Consider the following 21,454-nt stretch of genomic DNA (forward strand, 5'->3'; position numbering starts at 1 on the left):
AATTACAGGATAAATCCTCATCAAAGGATAAATGAGTACAGTAACAACTCACTCATCCAGTAGCCTCAGTGCTAAAGAAAATAGCAGAGAACCAAGAGTGGCTAAAACTGAGGTCGAAAAGTTGATGAGCTTTTATGACTTTCTTAATACCTAAGTTAACACACTTGGGTGTATTTTTTGCAAGCCCACAGCAGATCAGAAACAGACAATAACAAAGTAAAAGAAGGGCTACTACAGAAAAAGCAAACTATCAATAGCATGAGTACACTAAAACAACAGACAGAAGGACTCAAGTCATAGCAGCCCGGGCCCATTAGTGAAGGAAGAACAAATTAGTCTCGAGGGCCTCTGAGGACACGGCTATATTACAGAGTGAAAAATAATGGTGGATGTTTACAATAACAACTTTGAGTCATCAAAAAAAGTTAAATTATGCTAAGACTTTTTTTTAGGATTCTTGCCAAAACAATTATATTAAAACAAAGAAAAAAAAATTTTTTTTTTTTTGATGCTGAAAGTTTAGCTAAACTCCATTTTTCTGAAAATAACACTTACTTGGACTATACCATTCTACAAATAAATGAGGCATCTCTGGTTTATTAAAATGCACACAATTGTAGCTTTTGGTACCAATAATGCGGAAAATGTACACGCACTATAGGAAGTGAAAGCATGTTACAGATCGCTAATGCCTTAGTAAAAAACAGTAATTAATGAAAATAGTTTGCAGATTCTGGCTATTGGTCGTGTGGAAAACAGCAATACTGAAGAAACCAGTAAATGCTATAGAACTGAATCATGTAACATATTTTGAAGTAAAGAGTCAAATACAGAGTAGAGTTACAAAGTCTGGGAATTTGGACAACTGGGGAAACTGAGGCCCACAGATCACCCAGCTGGCAAGTGGCAATGCCAAGATCAAAGTCCAGGCCTCCTGACTCCTAGACTGTTCTTTCCAGGGTTCCACCACCTTTCTTACCACGTACCTTCTTCAATTTTTCTAGTGGCCTTGGTAATTAAGTACAGATACTTAATTTTTTCATTCTTTTGGCCCAAACTTTTAGTTACTTAGCTACTTAGTGATCAGAGTCTAACATCTGGATCCACTCCCTTCTATAGAGTTATCAGAACACAATTTTAAACTACCATGTGTCATTCTATCTTTCCAGACTTATTTCCCACTGAGCTATTTCAAGAATCCTTTTCCTCACACTAGTCTCTGCATTATAACTTGAACAATCTTGCCCTTTTCTATCAGGGCTTTATGAACACTATTATTCTCCTTGCTTCTCCTCCTAGGTCCAGCTGAACTTCTGTCTTCACTGTGATACTTTCTCCATCTCTTCCCATTTAAAGTGCCTTCTCCCTCCTCTGGGGCCTGGTGGTACAGTGGTTAAGTGTTTGGATGCTAACCCAAAAGTCAGCAGTTTGAATCCACCAACCACTCCTTGGAAACCCTATAGGGAAGTTCTAGTCTGTCTTTTAGGGTCGCTATGAGTTGGAACTGACTCGATGGCAACTTAACGGATCTCTCTCCTCTGAACTCCTACAGCACTTAACTTCACTGTCTATCAGCATTTATTTACTACCCAAAAATGCTCATTATTTTTTCACCTAGAAAGGATACAACCAAACCACCTCAAGATTCCATTAAAAAGGACGCTCTATGAAGGATTTCCTAGGTCAGAAAAGGTTTTAATGAAGCAGTAGGGGCACAGACAGCATTGGAATGTTGAAAGGAGAAATGAGAGGTTGAGGGGAGGCCTATCACATTAGATGAAAGGAGCCTCTCTGGTCTCCATCATGACTTCTATGCTCTCTGGCCACATACTGCTCAGCACGCTATGCACTATGTGAATTAGGGTTCACAGCAACATGGCTCAGAAACAAGAAAGAAAAAAGGTAGAGCTGATGACCAAGTCTTTAGAAACTCTTCAAAAGGTGATTCCTATCTCTAACATCATCATTAAAAGTCAACTCTTCTTCCAGTATATCTAAAGGTGTGTCTTTTCTCTCATTGTAGCTCACCTCACTGCATAGCTAAGCCTGAATGCCGGTACTTCACTATCATAATGTTCAAAGTCCTTCATATGATAGAAGAAATATTTTTAAAATAGTACTGTATTTGTACAAATATTTATTTTCATAACAATGTCTAACATCTACTGTTTTAGCAATCTTAATATTTTGAGTCATGACAAATGGTGACAACATTTAAAAGAATACAGTAAACAATAGGTTAACAATATTAAGCCTTATAGAAAAAGAGTACAGTGAAACAGGTACTTATTATTAATGCTAAAGGATTATTTAACATTTACACACAAACGGCAACTAAATGTTTTTACTATATGTAGACAATTTTTAAAACTACTCAATTTAAACAGTTATGACTGTGGAACATGATGATAAAAGTATCTGAAAAAGAGGAAGACTTGAAACTTTTCAAATTTATACCTATCCTCTCCTGTCCTACAATGCTCTTTACCAATTTTTTTCTTAAAACGAATACTACCTTGTAGCATATGCTGGTTGTACTTCATGAGGGTTGCGACGGTCTGACCAGAAAAACAGCAGTCTATCAAATTTGGGTTCAATGTCAGCAAACTGGGCTTTGCCTTCTGGAAAAATTCGAAGTATACCCCCACTTACCTAGGACAAGGGCCAAAAAATGTAAATATGAGTAACCAAGAACACTACAAAATCATATTTAGGGAGGAAAAAAAGACCAGTCCAATGAATCAGAACAGTTCATTGGATTCTTCATAATTACATGTCAATTAACATATGAAGGTGAGCTGAGATTCTAAGTACACGCACTGATACAAGGAAAAATTCATTTCTTCTTTTAATTATTTTTGTAAATACTTGCTGAAACAGATGAATCTTATCTGAATTCAAAAGTCCTGAAATGGTGCTTGAAGGTTGTAAAGCCAACAAACGTTTTATATATACAGGCAGCCACTGCTCGGTATCCACAAGGGATTGGTTCCAGGACACCCATGGATACCAAAATTCATGGATGTTCAAGTCCCTTATATAAAATGGCACAGTATTTGCATATAACCTACGCACAACCTCCCATATACTTTAAAACATCTCTAGGCTACTTACAAAACCTAACACAGTGTAAATGCTATGTAAATAGTTGTTTCGTCATAATCGAGGACTTGCTCTGGAAGGTAGCCTTTCTCTTCTGAGTTTTTTGAGCTCTTCCGGGAACGCTGGTGCTGGCTGGCCATCAGTCGATGCCGATCCTCCCGTGATTTGAAGTTTTTGAGGCTGTAGTGCTTTATACAGCTACCCAGTCATCCCTTACTAGCCTGACACTCCTTTCTCTTGTTTTTCTCAACCCTCTCACATTTAGTCTTTAAGGGACTGCTCTAACTACTTCATTGCCTTTAAGGAGCCATTTTTCACATAAACAAAGGGTACATACAACACAAATAGCAAATGAACAAGAAGCTAGGTGAATAATGCCCCAACAAGGAGTGCTGGGGCAAGACTGAGGATCTGTGAAACAGCAGGAGGCTACAACGGGGGATGCCTACACATCACTTCATTCATGTGGATTCAGCCTAGTGCTTGGGTGGCAATCAAGTTTTCTTTTTGGAACTTTCACTTAAAAAAAAAAATACTTTCAATCTGCAGTTGGTTGAATCCCTGGATGTGGAACCTGCAGATATGGAGGGCCGACTGTATTTAAAAAAAAAAAAAAAAATTAACACATATATATGTGCTATTTTTTAATGATATGCTTAACTTACTCTTAAAACTGATTTATTTCAAATCATCTTGACTGAATTATAACAAATGGTGAATATGTCAAATAGTTTATTATACTTTAAAGTTCAACAGACAAAAGCACTGCCACAAATTTAACATCTTGCTATTTAAAGAATTCGATATATCAGTAGAAATTGTCATCATTTATCATCATTGCCATGGTCATTATTAGAAACGTAGTCTTCCCTTAGACTTGGCCTGACATACTGATGACTTTCTGTTTATAAAACTCATTTCCATCCAAAAAGGATTATTATTATCTAGTTAAGTATATCATTTGGGATTAAAATGGATTACTCTATTCATTCAAATATTGACTGAGCATCTGTTATACTTGGAAATGTGGTAGGCTCCAGATTTAGAGTAGAAAGTAAAACAGACATGCCATGGCATTTATAATCTGGTGAGGATTAAAGCTAGGCAAAACCCACCCAACTAAATCCCTGAGCAGGTATACTCTTAAAATTCAAAGGAACTTTAATACTTAATCAAAACATCATGGGAGCTGAGCCTATATCTAAAACCATAGATAGAGAGTTTGTCAGGCTCATCCTCAGGCACAGTTAAATTCAAGCTATTTGGTGCCCTTGCCGGCCGTACTCGGGTTCCAGTGCTGTTCGGAGTGATTTCCATGTAAACATCTAGAGAGCCTCTAGATTGTAAGTAAGAACATGACCCGACTTGACAGCACCAGTTTTGGGTTTTCACGGGTTCCTCTGACTACAGTCATGGGGACTATCACAGGTGATCTGCTGAAAATGTTTAAGGAGAAATGGATAAAGTTTTCAGTCTTCCTTTGGAAAACTTTCCCTGACCTCTGAAATTAGGTGGTCTTCTTATGTGTTGTCATAGCAATCTGGCACAATCAGTTGAAACAGTCCACTGATCTGTACTCTCCAAGATTCAAAGCTCTAGGAGGGCTATTTCCACTTCTGCTCTAGCCCCAGCACTGAACACTCACTGCAGTCTTGCAATGGAAGTTTTCAGCTCTACATACACATAAACGAGGGACTTTTTTCTGCCTGGTTACTAATTTAAAATCTGTCTGTTAATGACCTTGGCTAGGTCACATCAAAATTAAAAGATCGCCCTGAAAAAAGCCTAACAAAATCCAGAAGTTAAAAGTTGATTAAACATATTTAGAACTTTCCAGCTATTCACAAAACCTTTTAAAAAAATCAATTTTAAAATTTTAGCCAAAATCACACTAATTTGTTTTGTGCCTTGCAGTCAAGGTGAATTACCAAATTTATTTCTCCATTTCTAACTTTGAAAGCTATAGAAAAGCCATGCTTGTTTGTTCATCATAGCGTTTTAATTTACTTAGCAGTAAAACTTACCTCCTTTTTGAACTTGGACTACGACAGATGAATTCTTTGTCACTATGATAGAGAAAATCACTGGAGCATGTGAGCATATCCTAAATTTAAAACTCCTTGTAAGGCAGGATTAGCTTTTTGTACATTTAAGACTTGGATGATTTCCATTTGTGTGTGTGTGTATGGAAGGGATATTTCAAAGGTTGTTTGATTTTTAAAATCACCCTGGTTACGTAGATGTGTTCTTTCTGTAAAAATATACTGAGTGGTAGACTGTGCTCACTTTTCTATTTGAATGTTATACTTCAATAAAAAGTTTAAGATTTTCAAAAACCAACAACAAATACAAAAAAGTCTATACAACCTCCAATCCATGGTATACATTTAAAAAATCATTTAAATTTAAATGAAACTCAAGCTAATATTAAGAAAATACATATTTTAAAAACAAAAAAGGTTAAATATACTGTATATTCTAATTAGTTTTACAGGACTTGTCAGTATTAACAAACTTCTTGTTTTTCCATAATTCTTTCAATATTCCATTCAGCAACCCAGTGCCAAATAACATCTCTACAATAATGCAAAGAAGAAAATGCAGTAGAAAATAATCCATAAAAGTTATTTATACGTAATTTTCCCCAAAAGCCACTGTGAAATAATCAATTCTCAGAATTTTTAAAAATAAAAACTATAAAAAGGTTGTGGTTTTATAAAAACTATAGAAAGGAAGATGTCTTAATATAGGCTGCTTTTTGTAAAAGTTAAGTTTGGGGATAAATGTTTCAATATCTGAAAATAACGAAATTCATTTTTTTGAGATATATTAGTATCTGCTTCACTTTACAAAAACCCACTCTTAATACCTGAGACTGACATACCTAAGAGAGAAATTTCTACTGTTCCATGTGTTAAAAACCTGTGAAGAATGCCCCAAATACCTGGAAGAAATATCCAAAAAACCTGTGAAGAAAAAAAAAAGAAAAAACAAACCTCGATTAAGTTGCATACCTTGGCATCCCAGTCTTTATTAAGGTAATATATACATGTCACACATCTTCCATCTCCATTTGGATTATCGACATGACGCACATAACCTGTTCCATTGCCTGGGTAACAAGCAACCATGGCCTGTAATAATAACAAAAATAAAAAAGGTCCACGTATGAGTAAAAAGGGAAAACAGATAATAAAACTGATCTCTGATTTTGCCTCATCTAGCTTACATTCACTACGCCACCAGGGTTTCCAAATGATTAGCCCGTGTCAAACATTAACGCGTTCGATGTCAGTAATTTGGAAAAAAGGCGAAGTGAAAAATTAGCATATGACTAACCCCTCTTCACATCAGAAAGTCATTTTTTGCTCAGATTATAATGAGACATAGGTGCCCTGCTGGCGCAGTGGTTAAATGCTTGGGTGCTAACCGAAAAGTTGGTGGTATGAACCCACCAGCTGCTCCTTGGGAGAAATATGTGGCAGTCTGCTTCTATAAAGATTACAACCTTGGAAACCCTATGGGACACTTCCACTCTGTCCAATAAAGTCACTAAGAGTTGGAATCGCCTTGATGGCTGTGGGTTTATACTTCAGAAGATCGTTTGGTGACCTAATATAACTCCATTTCAAACCCATGGAAGTAGGTGTTAAGCATGAAGGTGGAAGAGAGGCCCAAAACAAAAAATACCAAATAACTTACACGGTCTAGGAGTGCAGTACATGATAATCAAATGAAATTTGTTAAGGGTGATTTTAAAAAAATCCTCAGGACTTATGAAGAAAACCAAGTTTTAGACAGGTGGAATGCTCAAGATTACCAGCAACTGTCGAAATCCTTCATTTTTCCGATTTATTCGTGTATTAGAGTGATGAATCAGTATTGAGTTAAAGTCAATGAATCAGTACTAAGTTATCACATAGTTAATTGTATTTTTCTACCATCATTATTTAAGATAAATAACAAATGCTAATTTTTAAAATTCATATTCAATTAACTAGTGAAAAAGTAATTAAGCGGTTCTACTTCTGAACTACTTTTTTTTTTTTTCACTTCTGAGAGACTAGGAAGCATTTTAATCCTGAATCCTTAAAAAACAAACAAAAAAAAGTTACATTTTCTTAGGCATTTTGGACCTAATCCTCTTTATTCGTGAAACAGAATTTTTGGTGAACATCACATAAGTCTCATTTTTCCTGACTCCAGAACCACTAACAAACTCTTTCTTTAGGGACTTGAGGTTGGTAGCAACAGGGGGAATAACAGGTTTACCAAAAAACCAAACCCAAACCCAGTGCCGTCGAGTCGATTCCGACTCATAGCGACCCCATAGGACAGAGGAGAACTGCCCCATAGGGTTTCCAAGGAGCGCCTGGTGGATTCTAACTACTGACCTTTTGGTTAGCAGCCAAAGCTCTTAATCATTGTGCCACCAGGGTTTCCGAACATAGGTTTAGTGGGTTTAAAAATACTCGATAAAAGATAAATCAGAATAATTTCCTTGTCACTAGCTGCCAGGAAAAGGCTTGTGTAGCAGACCTTTAACAGCAACTATCCAAACCAAAAACCAAACCTGTTGCTGTTGAGTCAATTTCGATTGACAGCGACCCTATAGGACAGAGAAGAACTGCCCCGTAGAGTTTCCAAGGAGCAGCTGGTGGATTCGAACCACCAACCTTTTGGTTAGCAGCCATAGCTCTTAACCACTACGCCACCGCCACCGGGGTTTCCCACGATAACTATCAGTAGGTACTAATTTAACAACACAATTAGTTCATTTGTGGTTAACTGAGACAATTATGGTAAATTACATACTACGTTCTTATCCACAGTAAGAATTTAAAAAAGCAAAAATCTCAACCCTTCCCTAAAGCAATCTCATCTCAAAAAGTTAATCCGGACCTCTTTAACTATCCAAGAACCACAGCATTTCTTGTGCCAAGAATGAAGGGTACATTACTTCTCCATTCACCTACCCCATCTCATCCCCCCATTTAACAAACAGTTCTTGAGCACTCACTATGTATATGAAGGACACTGGGACTAAAACAATGAATGAAGCAGACTAAAGCCCGTTGCTTTCATTTACTATGGAAGCTAGTCTAGTGGGATAAACATTCAATCAACAGGTATATAATCTAATGTGAGGCTGTGATAAGTGCTATCAAAAATTGTCAAGGATATAGAGAATGATGGCATGACGGTCTAGGAAAGTGGTCAGGGAAGTGCTCTCTGAGGAGCTGGTATTCTAGCAGAGGCTTAAATGAAGAGAGTGGCAAACCACATATACATGTAAGGGAAGAACATAGCGGGTGGCAGGAAATGTGCGTGCAATGGCAGAAATGGGCTTGGCAGGTTGGAAAAACAAGCAGGCCAAGTAGCTGGAGCGGAATGAGCAACAGCCAATAACAGACCAGGAGAGGTAACCAGGTAATGCAGGGAACAGCAGGGCATGGTAAGAACTTTGGAGAGTGTCCTCAAAGCGACGTGAAGCCAATGGAGAATACATCTGATCAACGTTCTAAGGCCAGTTTCAATTCTGTATGAATAAAACATAGTCACCGCAAGGTCACCACCACCGGGCACTTGCTGGATGTTTATTACTAGCCAAGCACTATTCTGTGTGCAGTAACTCATCCGACACAACCCTGTGAGGTAAATGGTATCATCCTCCTCATCTTCACCCAGTTCACTGTTAAGGAAACTAAAGCCCAGACAGGTTAATTAATATTCTCAAAGTCACACAGTAGTAGAAGCATGTATGAACCCAGGGAATCTGACTCCAGACCATGTAATTAGCCACTAGATTATAGGGGTAAAGAGTGAAAATGAAGACGATTAGTTGACTATTGCAGTTTCTAGGAGAGAAACAAAGAAGACTGGGACCGGGGTGGCACAGTGGTTAGACTTGGGATGTATTTTTAAGGTAAAACTTACATTATTTGCTAATGGATTAAAGTGAAGAGTAAAAAGAGTTAAGGATGACTCCACTCCAAGGGTTTCAGCCTGTATAACTGAATGAACGGAGTTACCATTTACTAAAATGGGAAAGACTAGGCGAAGGAGCAGTTTTAATAATATGCACAGGGTAGGAAAGCAATGGTCATGAAGCAGGACCCCAGAAAAGAACAAAATCAAGGATACTAGGATTATGACCCAACAAGGGGTCTGTCTGTATTAGTCATTTCTAAACTGCTCTCCTAGGAGCCTGAGGGTTACCTAGGGGTGGGGGCTGCTAGAGGATAAAGTAAAACAAGAAGGAGCCAAACAAGGTTTCATCCCAACCTTCAACCAGGGGCAGCTTTTATCTTGTTTCCTATATTTTAATTCCACACAAATATTTTTTGAAACGAATAAAAGATGCAATAAAAAAAAATTTTAAACAACTGGGTTAATTACATTTTACAATCCCTGATATAGCTCCATTACCCTCATCTAAATGTACTACCTGGAGCCCTGGTGGCAAAGTGGTTAAGAGCTCAGGCTGCTAATCAAAAGGTCAGCAGTTCGAATCCACCAGCCACTCCTTGGAAATTCGTGGGGGCAGTTCTACTCTGTCCTATAGGGTCTCTACAAGTCAGAATCAACTTGACGGCACACAACAACAACAAATGTATTATTTTAAGAGTAGCCATTATGACTCTAGTCTTATCTGGTATACCCTAGTCCCTTTAGCTGTGCTGTGATGAGAGGGACCCTGGAAAACAAACAGAAAGGAAAGAAGAAGAGGGATGAGTGTTTGGCAGGGCCCATGTTTAATCTGCCTTCTCAGTTAACTTGTCAACACCAGCCCTAGTAAAGGCAGCAGTGCGTTGTTAGAAGTGTAAAAAGGATAAAGTAAAAAACATCAGTGCAACCCAGCAAACTGCAAAGACTATCAACAGTCGCAGTTAAGTGTTGGTGGCCGTGCAGTAAGCGTGTTTCCTAAATGAGAGGGAAGTAAGGCAAGGCTGCTCTGGAGGAACAAGTCCTAGAAAACAGAGAGGCCCCTCTTTCCCTATTAGAGACCTGCAGAGGAGAAAGGGGAAGCTCAGAAAACCCAGGAAGAATATACTGCCATGGAAAATCTGAGACCTAAAAGAGCCAGACCCCCACAAATATTGGAGAAAGAGAAATTTTGTAGGAAACTTCAAAGATTTGGAAGGATCATGAATTTATTCAAAGAACTGTGTGGCCTAATAATAATATAGTGAAACTGCATTTAATAAAAGATTCCTTCCTATTTAGATTTTAGAAAACATAAAAAGGTATTTCTATAAGTATTAATAAATCTGGCAGCTATTGTTTAAAACCTATATACATATATACATACATATATATATATTTACCACAGTAATATATACATACCCCAAACCAAACCCACTGCCATCGAGTTGATTCCGACTCATAGCAGCCCTATAGGACAGGGCAGAACTGCCCCATAGAGTTTCTAAGGAGTGCCTGGAGGATTTGAACTGCCAGCCTCTTGGTTAACAGCTGTAGCACTTAACCACATCGATACCAGGGTTTCCAATATATACATACATGTATATTATTGTGGTAAAATATATGTTACAAAGCATTTGCCATTTCAACATTCTTCACATGTGCAATTTGGTATCATTATGTTCATTATGTTGTTCAACCATCATCATCACCTGTTTTCAAATTTTTCCACCACCCTTAAAAGCAGCTCAGTGTTTTCTAAGTAATGAGTCTCCCTCTCCTCCTCCCTCTCCCCATCCTTGGTAACCACTAATAAACTTTGGTCTAGAATACACTTCCCTATTCTAGATCTTTCAGAAACATGGGATCATACAATATTTGTCCTTTTGTGGCTGACTTAATTTGCTCAGCATAATGTTTTCAAGGTTCATCCATGTTGTAGCATGTATTAGACTGTCACTTCATTTTATGGCCGAGTAGTATTCCATTGTATGTATGTACCACATTTTGTTTATCCATTCATCATCTATTGATGGACATTTAGGTTGTTTCCACTTTTTGATTTCTGTGAATGATGCTGCAATGGACACTGGCATACAGGTAGGTTTGTGCTCTTGCGTCCAATTCTCCTGGATATATACCTAGAAGTGGAACTGATGGGTCATATGGTAATTCTATGTTTAACTTTTTGAGGAACTGCTAGACTGTTTCCCACAGAATCTGTATCATTTTATAATCCCACGAACAATGCATTAGGGTTCCAATTTCTTCACATCTTTGCCAACACCTGTTGCTTTGTTTTTTTTTTAATCACACTCATCTTAGTGGGCATTAAGTGACATGCTTTATCTCTTAATTGGTAATTTTTGTTTTCCTGTGTACTTTGTATAATTTGTACAAAAAAGAACGATACCGCCATTCTTATTTTGTTTGCTTTAAATATGCAGAAGACTCTGACATACCCTTGTGCACAATAACTGAAACACCAAACCTGCTGCTGTTGATTGTAACTCATACCAACCCTATAGGACAGAGTAGAACTGCCCCATATGGTTTCCAAGGAGTGGCTCATAGTGCTCATAGGATTCAAACTGCCAAACTATTAGTCTACAAGTCACTAATAAGATTTATGGACTACCCATCATGGTCAATACGGCACCTGTTCTGAAGAGACCCATTAACTACCTAGAAAGGAAAAAACAAACAAAAAACAGGCACACACAAAACAAACAATAAGCTAAGTAATGCAAGTAACAAATACAAGAAGAATTTTGGAAGAAAAAAAACTATTAGTGTGGAATAAAATAATGGGACAAGGCTTTGATCTATAGGTAAGACGTAAGCTTATCTTTAAAGGATAGATCCAATTTGGAAAGGTGAACGGAAGAAGGGAAGGCACATAATGATACAAATGAGCATAACAAATACAGGAACAGGTAAGTGACAGTGAGGTAATTTTATGACCATTTGGTCTGTCACTTAACTACTAATAGGTAAAGTTAATTTGGTAGAAATTGGACGAAATCTTGAAAACTAAGCAAAAGAAGCTGAATATGAAAGAATCAGCAAATGTGAGCCACTGCAGTCCTTGAGTAGGGGTGGCCACAGGGAAAGCTTTTAAGAAGGCAGTGTTCTTATTCTAAAATTCACATCAAAATTGTAAGATAAGCACACTAATAAAAGGTAAAATTGTTCCAAGAGGCTGGTGTTGTATGTACTGGTTCTAAGGATAAGGAAATACATTGAAATCTATCAAGAAGAGCTAAAATACACCTACTCCTCACTTATCTACTATCTCATTATCCGACATTTAGTATTTACAACACTAGTAAAAATCTGCTATCCAACAATTCTGCACATTAATGACATACATTTGGCAGTAACAAATGGTGAGGCACAAGGTGAGAGCAATGCTGGCTGCGATAGTTAAAGTTATGTGTCAACTTGACTGGGCCATGATTCTCAGTGGTTTGGCAGTTAGTTATGTAATGACACCATGTGGCAGTTATGTAATGATGTAGTCATCCTCCATTTTGTGATCCGATGCAGGCATCCTCCATTTGCTCATAATGTCGACTTTTGCATGACGACCCAGTCTTTGGAACCTAACCATGTTGATAAGTGAGGAATGGGTACATCTCTATCTCTAGAGATTTGTTAGGGATTGAGGTGATACTCCCTGGTTGTCCTTCTGTCCTCCCTAAAAAACGGAGCAGGACTAGACATGTCTTTCAACTATGTATTCCTATAAAGTTGGGGTGGAAGGCAGCAGAAGAGTCTGGACACTTGCCTGAAAAAGAAACAATGCCATCGCTTTATAATTCTGAGGTATGCTTCCTATTCTACTATCTCTTACAGACACTAACTTTAAATATGTTAAGTTTCCCCTGGGAAAAACCTATTTAAACAGAATGCTTTTTTTTTTCCATTTTTGATATGAAAATATACATGATTAAGGATGTTCTTAATATAGAAAACATCATAAATTTGTTTTTTACTGTAAGAATGAAAGGAAGGAAGAGGTTTGCAATACCTCTTTGGAATCTGAAGAAATTTATTTCTGGCACTGGAAGGCTTGTATTCAAATGAAGTTCAACCAGGAAACACTTTTTTTCCCCTTTCTGAAGGGAATTAATTTAAAACAGAGATTCAAAGCTAAGAGAATTAAAATTTTATGGGCTATCAAAGTATTATTTTTATCCTGAATGAGAGGAAAAGGTTTACTATCTGAAATTTTATGCCTCAGGTATACAACACTATACCCTTTGTAAATATTGAGAGCTAAGATTTATAACCCAGGCATGGTAGTCCTATTAATTTCCTCATTTTATAATTTAGAAAACTGAACTATGGTGAGAATAAAAAACTTCCCAAAGATCACAGAGATTCTATGCAGCAGAAGAGAGTTAGGAACTGAGTAGGTCTAGAGGGGTAAATATCCTGCTTCTGGATTCTTCAGTTCCTCACTCTAGTAAGGCTTGTTTAGTCTGATGATGAATTCAGATGAACAGGTAGCAGAGAGGTTCTTAAGTGACACATCACCTGCTATAGTGACACACACTCATGCATAATGTTCAATTCTCCCATGTAAAGATGTACTGCATAAGCTAATTTCCAACTCTGCAGATACACCTTTTAAGTCTTCTCCCCATCCCACTCCAAAGCTCACATGCCCACGATTATCACCACCTCCAGAGGACTTGGCCGCTGAAGTTTACACAAATCTAGCTCAAACATGGGAAGAAATAAGTCATCAGAAGAACTGCACTAAGAGAGGCAAGTTGGTATTTACTACGAGAACAATCTAATTTTAAAAACGGCAGGTTTTAATTATACTTGCTTGTTGTTAGCTGCCATTGAGTTGGTCTCTGATTCATGGCGACCTCGGGCACAACAGGATGAAATGCTGCCTAGTCCTGCGCCATCCCCACAACTGGTTGCAGATTAGACCACTGTTATCCATGGGGTTTTCATTAGCTGATTTTTGGAAGTAGATCACCAGGCCTTTCTTCCTTGTCCATCTTAATCTGGAAGCTCTGCTGAAGCCCGTTCAGCATCATAGCAACACGCTATCCACCAATGACAGACCAGTGGTGGTATACTTGCTTAGTTTAGGTAAATCTCATTTCCTAAAATATGCAATTAAAGAACTTTAGAAGAAGGTATGTATTTTATTCATTGCACTAGCATATTAAATGGGGGTGATGGGAGAGGATAATCTACACGCATTTTTAAATTTTAAATCCTTTTATTTATGTGCTAAGACTTGATGTTATAAATTATCATAAATAAATTCAGACTTTATGTTCTTGGTAGGTGAAAATTTTAAATCTATGATATAGTGGTGAAAATCAAACTAGCACTGAACAAAAGATACAGCAATAAGGATGAGTGCAGTATGTCTTGGCACAAGTCCCTCTCTGGTCCACATGAGGCAATACAGATGACTCAGGAAGATCAGTATTAAGATCGTAAAAAGTAGAAAGAGAAGAACATAAAAAGGGGTACTGAGAATATGCTATGACAGGTTATGGCAGACTCCATGGAAAAAATAATATCTGAGCTAAGCTTAAAAGAAATATACAAAGTTGGGGAAAAAAGGGGCATTTCAAATAATGAATTGCATAAGCATAGTTTCAAGGCCAAAAAAATACAGAACACATTTGACAAGGAATATTCAGATTTGCTAAAGCACAAAGTTCTTGAGATGGGAGAAGACATCTCAAAGGTAAGTGGAGCCAGACTGGAAGGACTTGATACCTTTTGAAGGAGTATGGCCTTTATCTAGACAGAGGAAAGCCCTGGTTTTTAGGCAGTGGAGCAACACAATCAGAACTGTGCTTCAGAAACACAATATAAGACGATTTGGGAAAGGGGGTAGGAGAAATGATGACACTGGGAAGACCAGACAGAACACAACTGCAATCAACAAAGAAATAAAATCTGACACAGAGGAGAAGGTTTTCGAAAGAGTTGCGGGGGAGTGGGATACGGAGGGATAATTGGCCTGACAGCTCTAAGAAGGGCAGAAGTGGAAGAACCTGGCAAGTGCTTTCACAGTTAGTGCAAAGAACAGGGATGTATCAAAAACGGTAAGAAACTCATTTAGAATAAGAATTCATTAAACTTTGCTGCTTTCCTGATCACAGAAAAATGGTTAAATAACTGGTTAAAAGTTGACTAATTATAAATGATAAACACATACTATAAAACAGGACTTATATGGGCATTTAAGTTATTTTCTTAAAAAAAATTTGTTTTTAATTTTAGTGATTGTAATCAACAAGTTTTGGAGCTCTATCTTTGTAAACATCCTTGATACCTTCCTAAAACTAAATTCCTAGAAGTAAAACTACAATATAAGATTAAGTATTTTTTTTACTGCCAAAATGTTCTCCAGAATGGTTACACTGGGCATACTCCCATGAGCTTTGTATGAGTGCACACAACTTGCCCTTATGTGCCAATCCTGTGTATTAAATTTTATTTTTTAAAGATTGCTCAACTTGATAGGTAAAAATTTATCTTATTGTTTTAATTTTACATCTCATATTTGTGAAAGGAAACTTTTTTTCATACTCTTCTTGGCCATTTAATTCTTCTGTTAGTTGTTTATTCGTATCTTTTACCTACTTAACTATTAGGTTGTGCATCCTTCTATAAGTGAAGTGTTCTTTAGCGTCTGTCATGTCACACAGTAATTCCAACATTTTTACTATGCTTCTGTACAGTATTTTATTACAAGCTACTTATTATTTCAGCAAGAAGGTAGAGTATGACTGTGTTAATTATCAATATAAATCAAAGTTTTAAAAGTCCAAGAGCCACTTATATCCATATTTATAGAAATGTGAAGAATGCAGGAAAAAAAAGGAAAGATAATAAACAGTATTGGTTCAAACCTCTCCCCAGATGGCCTAAAAATGGTGGATTATTTAATCTAATATTAGACAAACTACTTTCCTTATTGGGCCCTAATCTTAGCCCAAGAGAAAAAACAAAACAACCTTAAATACACATTTAAAAATCAGCTTGCTTAAAGGTAATGCTCTCAACAGGTGTAATCTAGAGATATAAAAAGAGATATTATGTGCATTAAACAGAAGCCCCCATCCCCACCAAGGATATAACTTTATGAAAACACTGGTTTTATTATCACAAAGTAAGATGAAAACAGATTTAACGATGTTTTACAACTCTCCATTTCCCTTTTTAACAGTGTAATGAACTGTCTAAACTCATGAGGGAAAAGAATCAGGATAAGCACAAAGCTGGTTCCTATGGGGCACAGGTCAGGTACATCTTCACCTTCCCACTTCCTCATTATTTCTGATAGCAGCTGCTCTCCCCACAGCACTCTCTACTTCTCTGCAGGGTTGGATAATTCATTCTAACAGCCACACAGAACTCACAGACCATACTCACAGTTACGTGGTTTACTAGGGAAGTAACAAGCTACAACTCAGGATCAGGATCATCTTGGAAGTAATAGGAACAACTTGGGATCAGTGTCAGGAAGTATACAGGCAAGGTCTGAAAGGGTCCCTGAAGTGGACAGCACATCCCTTCCTTCAGTGCAGGACAGTTCTCAGAGCAAAAAGGTTCATGCAACAGATAAGCTCTCTGCTGGAACAGCTCTCAGATGTTCTGGGCCAGTGCCAAGTGATCAGCGGGCATGGCTTCTCTTCTGTGTAGGCCTCTTCATCGTCAGCTTCTCTGCCACTAAATGGCCCAGCTCATACCCAGCATAGCAGCCTGCTCAGCTCTCTCAGCTGCTGCTCTCCTAACAGCAGCTCTCTGCCATTGGGCTTCTCTGCCACTGGGCACCATGTCGTCAGACTATCTGCCGTTGGCCTCTCCACTGCTAACTGGCCCAGCTAATAGCCAGTGTAGCAGCTTTGGGACCACTCTGCTCCCATGTGCTTCTGCTTCTCTGCCAGCCTGGGTCTTAGCCAGAAGCTCTCTCAAAAACCAAAAACAAACCCACGCTGTTGAGTCGACTCCCGCTCATAGCAACCCTATAGGACAGGGTAGAACTGCTCCATAGGGTTTTCAAGGAGCAACTGGTAGATTTGAACTGCTGACCTTTTTGGTTAGCAGCCATAGCATGCCCTGGCTCTTAACCATCATGCCACCAGCTCTCTCAACTGCAGTTTTTTTCAGCTAACCAGCCTAGCTCTTAACTGGCTGCTCTCAGCTGCTTTTTTTTTTTTTTTTAAACCAGGCTTGGTAGGGGCCTCTGTGACCCCCACACACTGCTCCCTCCCCCACTCCTGTCAACCAGAAGGCCTTGAAAACCTCTGCATTTCAGTTCTTTACATACCCTAGTTCTCATCAGTTACAAGGCAGGGCCTCCCTCACCAGACCAGAATTCAACCAATCCCCAGTTACCCATGTGATGCCAATCAACTCAGGTCCTGTACAAAAGTTAGCACTTTCTGCTGGCAGAGACTCTTCCCTTGGACAAAAGTAACAATGCTCTGGGGGTAGAAAGCAACCTGGGAGGTCCCCCAGGTTTTTCCTCCAAAGACAAGGGCAAAGGTAACAACTCCTCAGGGTTTAGGAGAAAAATCTCTCAAGCTGTTTTTCCAAAGAACCAAGGCAAAAGGCCACATAAATGAATTCACTGCACTATATCCTTTTAACAAGAAATTGGTAACATTCATAAAGTTATACTTACAAATTAGGAATCCATCCGGTGAAGCAGTTTATATTTGCACTGCCTAGATCTGCTGTTGGAGCCCTGCTGGCGCAGTGATTAAGAGCTTGGCTACTAACCAAAAGATACGCAGTTCAAATCCACCACTATGAGGCAGTTCTACTCTGCCCTATAGGGTCACTATGAATCAGAACAGACTCCATGGCAATGTTTTTTTTTTTTTTTTAAGATCTGCTGTCAAAACAGAGGAAACCCTGGTGACGCAGTGGTTAAGAGGACAGCTGCTAACCAAAAGGTCAGCAGTTTGAATCTACTAGGCGCTCCCTGGAAACCCAATGGGGCAGTTCTACTCTGTCCTATAGGGTCGTGATGAAGTCAGAATTGACTCGACGGCAACGGGTTTGGTCAGAACTGAGACCTGTAACTTGTCAACCTGGGCTACAATCTCACCAGCTCTACACAATTCTTCCTTAGGTTCCCAAGCAGGGCTCTCTATTCACTTCACTCACCAACAGCAAACTTCAGGAAGAAAAGAGAGTAACCTCTCACCAAAAAGATAGTAGTGATCCAGAGCAGGCCTCACCTTGACACCCACCCAAGGGAGCTATAGGGTCTCATTCCATCCCATGCAAGGAGATATTGATCCCAAGACACACATTCATACGTGTATGCCAAACTTGTCATACTACTAATATAACTCCTTGGCACAGTTTGCAAGTTACCATTAAATCAAACAAAACAAAAAACCCAGTCACTTAATATTACAAAAACACTTATCAAGGTCTACTGGGCCAGGCGGTACACTAGGCATGGGGATACAAAGACTGAAGTTAAACACTTGTTTTTAATGCCAGAGTCTAGAGCCCCACCCCATGGATACTGAGTCCATTCAGACCCTAAGGGCAGAGTAGAACTGCCCCATAGGGTTTCCAAGGCTGTAACCTTTAAGGAAGCAGACTGCCACATCTTTCTCCCGTGGACCATAACCTTTCGGTTAGTAGCCAAGGGCTTAACCACTACACCACCAGGGCTCCTTCAGAGTCTAGAAGAAATTAAATTATTTCAGCCTGGAGAGTGAAATACTTGTTTCACTGGACTGTAGGGTGTCGATTAGAGATTCCTGACACTTATCCTGGAGCAGTTAACATTTGCAAAACCATGGCTGTGTATATACAATCATTGGTTAGTGCTGAAAGCTTCTAATCAAAAGCTTCACTCCAGTGAGATACTCAACTATCTTTATTCAAAGCCAGAGGGTTTGGTAAGAACGAAATGGATGTGAAAAAGACCGTAGTGCTAGAAATGAGTGGTATTCAAGATACGTGGTTTGGCTATATTGGTATACAAACATGGCCTTTACTGGATGAAGGGGTATATAAAAATGTAGCAAATCCAGTGGCCTATGCTGTTTGGGATTGTCCCTAGGCCTTAGGATTCCTGCTGGTTCTGTGTTTAGCAGATAAAGCAAATGGAAGAATTGATGAAGTAAAAGAGGTGAATAGACAATTTCAAAGGGCCGCTCGAGAAGATAAAGTATTAAAATGAAATATACAAAACACCTGGAGTTAGAAAACGAAAAGAGGAGAACACCTAGGCATTTCACAAGCTGAAGGGCCTGAAGAAAAAAATTCAAGCCTCAAGTTGCAATACTGAAAGATTCTACGGGGAAAATACTGAATGACACAAGAAGCATCAAAAGAAGATGGAAGGAATACACAAAGTCACGGTACCAAAATGAATTGGTCAACGTTCAGCCATCTCGGGAAGTAGCATGTGATCAAGAACAGATGGTACTGAAGGAAGAAGTCCAAGCTGCACTGACAGCATTGGTGAAAAACAAGCTCTAGGAACTGACAGAAAACCAATATTTCAACAATTAAAGGCAATGCTGTAAGTGCTCACTCGTTTACGCCAAGAAATTTGGAAGATAGTTACCTGGCCAGCTGACTAGAAGAGATCCATATCTGTACCTATTCCAAAGAAAGGTGATCCAACAGAATGTGGAAATTATAGAACAATATTAATATCACATGCAAGTAACATTTTCTGTAGATAATTCAAAAGCAGTTGCAGCAGTACACTGACAGGGAACTGCCAGAAATTCAAGCTGGTTTCAGAAAAGGATGTGGAACAAGGGATATCATCGCTGATGTCAGATGGATCTTGGCTAAAAGCAGGGAATACCAGAAGGATGTTTACCTGTGTTTTATTGACTATGCAAAGGCATTCAACTGTGTGGGTTATAACAAATTATGGATAACATTTTGAAAAATGGGTATTCCAAAACACTTAACTGTGCTCATGAAGAACTTGTACACAGACCAAGGGGCAGTTGTTCGAACAGAACAAGAGAATACTTTGTGGTTTAAAGTCAAGAAAGGTATGTCTGGGTTGTATTCTTTCACCATACTTATTCAATCTTTATGCTGAGCAAATAATCCAAGAAGCTGGACTTTATGAAGAAAGCACGGCATCAGGATTGGAGAAGGACTCATTAACAACCTGCAGTATGCAAATGACACAATCTTGCTTGCTGAAAGTCAAGGACTTGAAGCACTTACTGATGAAGATCAAAGACTACAGCCATCAGTAGGGATTGTACCTCAACATAAAGAAAACAAAAATCCTCACGACTGGACCTATTAGAAACATCATGATAAATGGAGAAAAGATTGAAGTTGTCAAGGATTTCATTTTACTTGGATCCACAATCAATATCCATGGAAGCAGCAGTCAAGAAATCAAATGAGGTGTTGCATTGGGCAAATCTGCTGCAGAAGACCTCTTTAAAAGTAATGTTTCACTTTGAAGACTAAGGTGTGCCTGAGCCAAGCCATGGTATTTTCAATTGCCTCATATGTATGCGAAAGCTAGACAACTAATAAGGAAAACCAATGAAGAATTGATGCCTTTGAATTACAATGAAGAACACTGAGTACCATGGACTGCCAGAAGAATGAACACATCTGTCTTGGAAGAAGTACAGCCAGAAAGCTCCTTGGAAGTGAGGACAGCAAGACTTTGTCTCACATACTTTGGACCTGTTTTTAGGAGGGAACAGTCCCTAGGCAAGGACATCATGCTTAGTAAAGTAAGGGTCATCAAAAAAGAGGAAAACGTTCAATGAGATGGACTGACACAGTGGCTGCAACAATGGGCTCAAACATTAACAGCTATCGTGAGGATGGCACAGGACCGGGCAGCGTTTAGGTCTGTTGTACACTGGGTCGCTAAGAAACGGAACCAACTTGACGGCACCTAACAACAGCAGGGAATTCTGTTGTCTGATCCTGACTAGGTTAAGCTGAATCCTAAAACCCTAGGTAGCACAAACATTTAAGCACCCAACAGTAGCTCAAAGGTTGGTTTAATGTTCTTTGATTTTTTACAAGTTTCTTAGAAGAGCTGTTTAATTATTTATAAATCGCTATACCCTGACACCCTTATATTTCCTGGGTTTCCCCAACCAGACTGTGGACTCCTACAGAACATGAACCAGGTCTTATTTATCTTTATATCCATCGTGTCAAACACAGGTACTCATATCTTTTTAATAAATCAGAGAGAGAATGTAAACATCTACAATACAATTTAAAAATAGAAGATGAGTTTTACCATCTTATGCCAAAGGTTCATGGAAGTATTGTTAGATTATTAGAAATGAATTTGAATTTCAAGAACTGTCCACTTAAAAGTCTTGGTCCAATATTTCGTGGATCTATTCTGCCTAAACCTATTTCTATGGATGTCCTCTATGTTGAGACAGCC

The 21,454-nt window shown here is 38.6% G+C and overlaps 1 protein-coding gene across 1 annotated transcript in view; it reads right to left on the minus strand.

The window, feature by feature from the left end:
- Positions 1–21,454, minus strand: part of EGLN1 (egl-9 family hypoxia inducible factor 1) — a 90,311-nt gene that overhangs the window by 2,461 nt on the left and 66,396 nt on the right. The window contains exons 2-3 of the mRNA XM_010591115.3: positions 6,117–6,236; positions 2,516–2,652 (exon numbers count right to left, since the gene is read on the minus strand). Coding sequence (XP_010589417.3) covers positions 2,516–2,652; positions 6,117–6,236 — 257 coding nt within the window. The remainder of the gene's footprint in view (positions 1–2,515; positions 2,653–6,116; positions 6,237–21,454) is intronic.

This window comes from Loxodonta africana, chromosome 25 (assembly GCF_030014295.1).
Source record: "Loxodonta africana isolate mLoxAfr1 chromosome 25, mLoxAfr1.hap2, whole genome shotgun sequence".
Taxonomy (NCBI): Eukaryota; Metazoa; Chordata; class Mammalia; order Proboscidea; family Elephantidae; genus Loxodonta; species Loxodonta africana.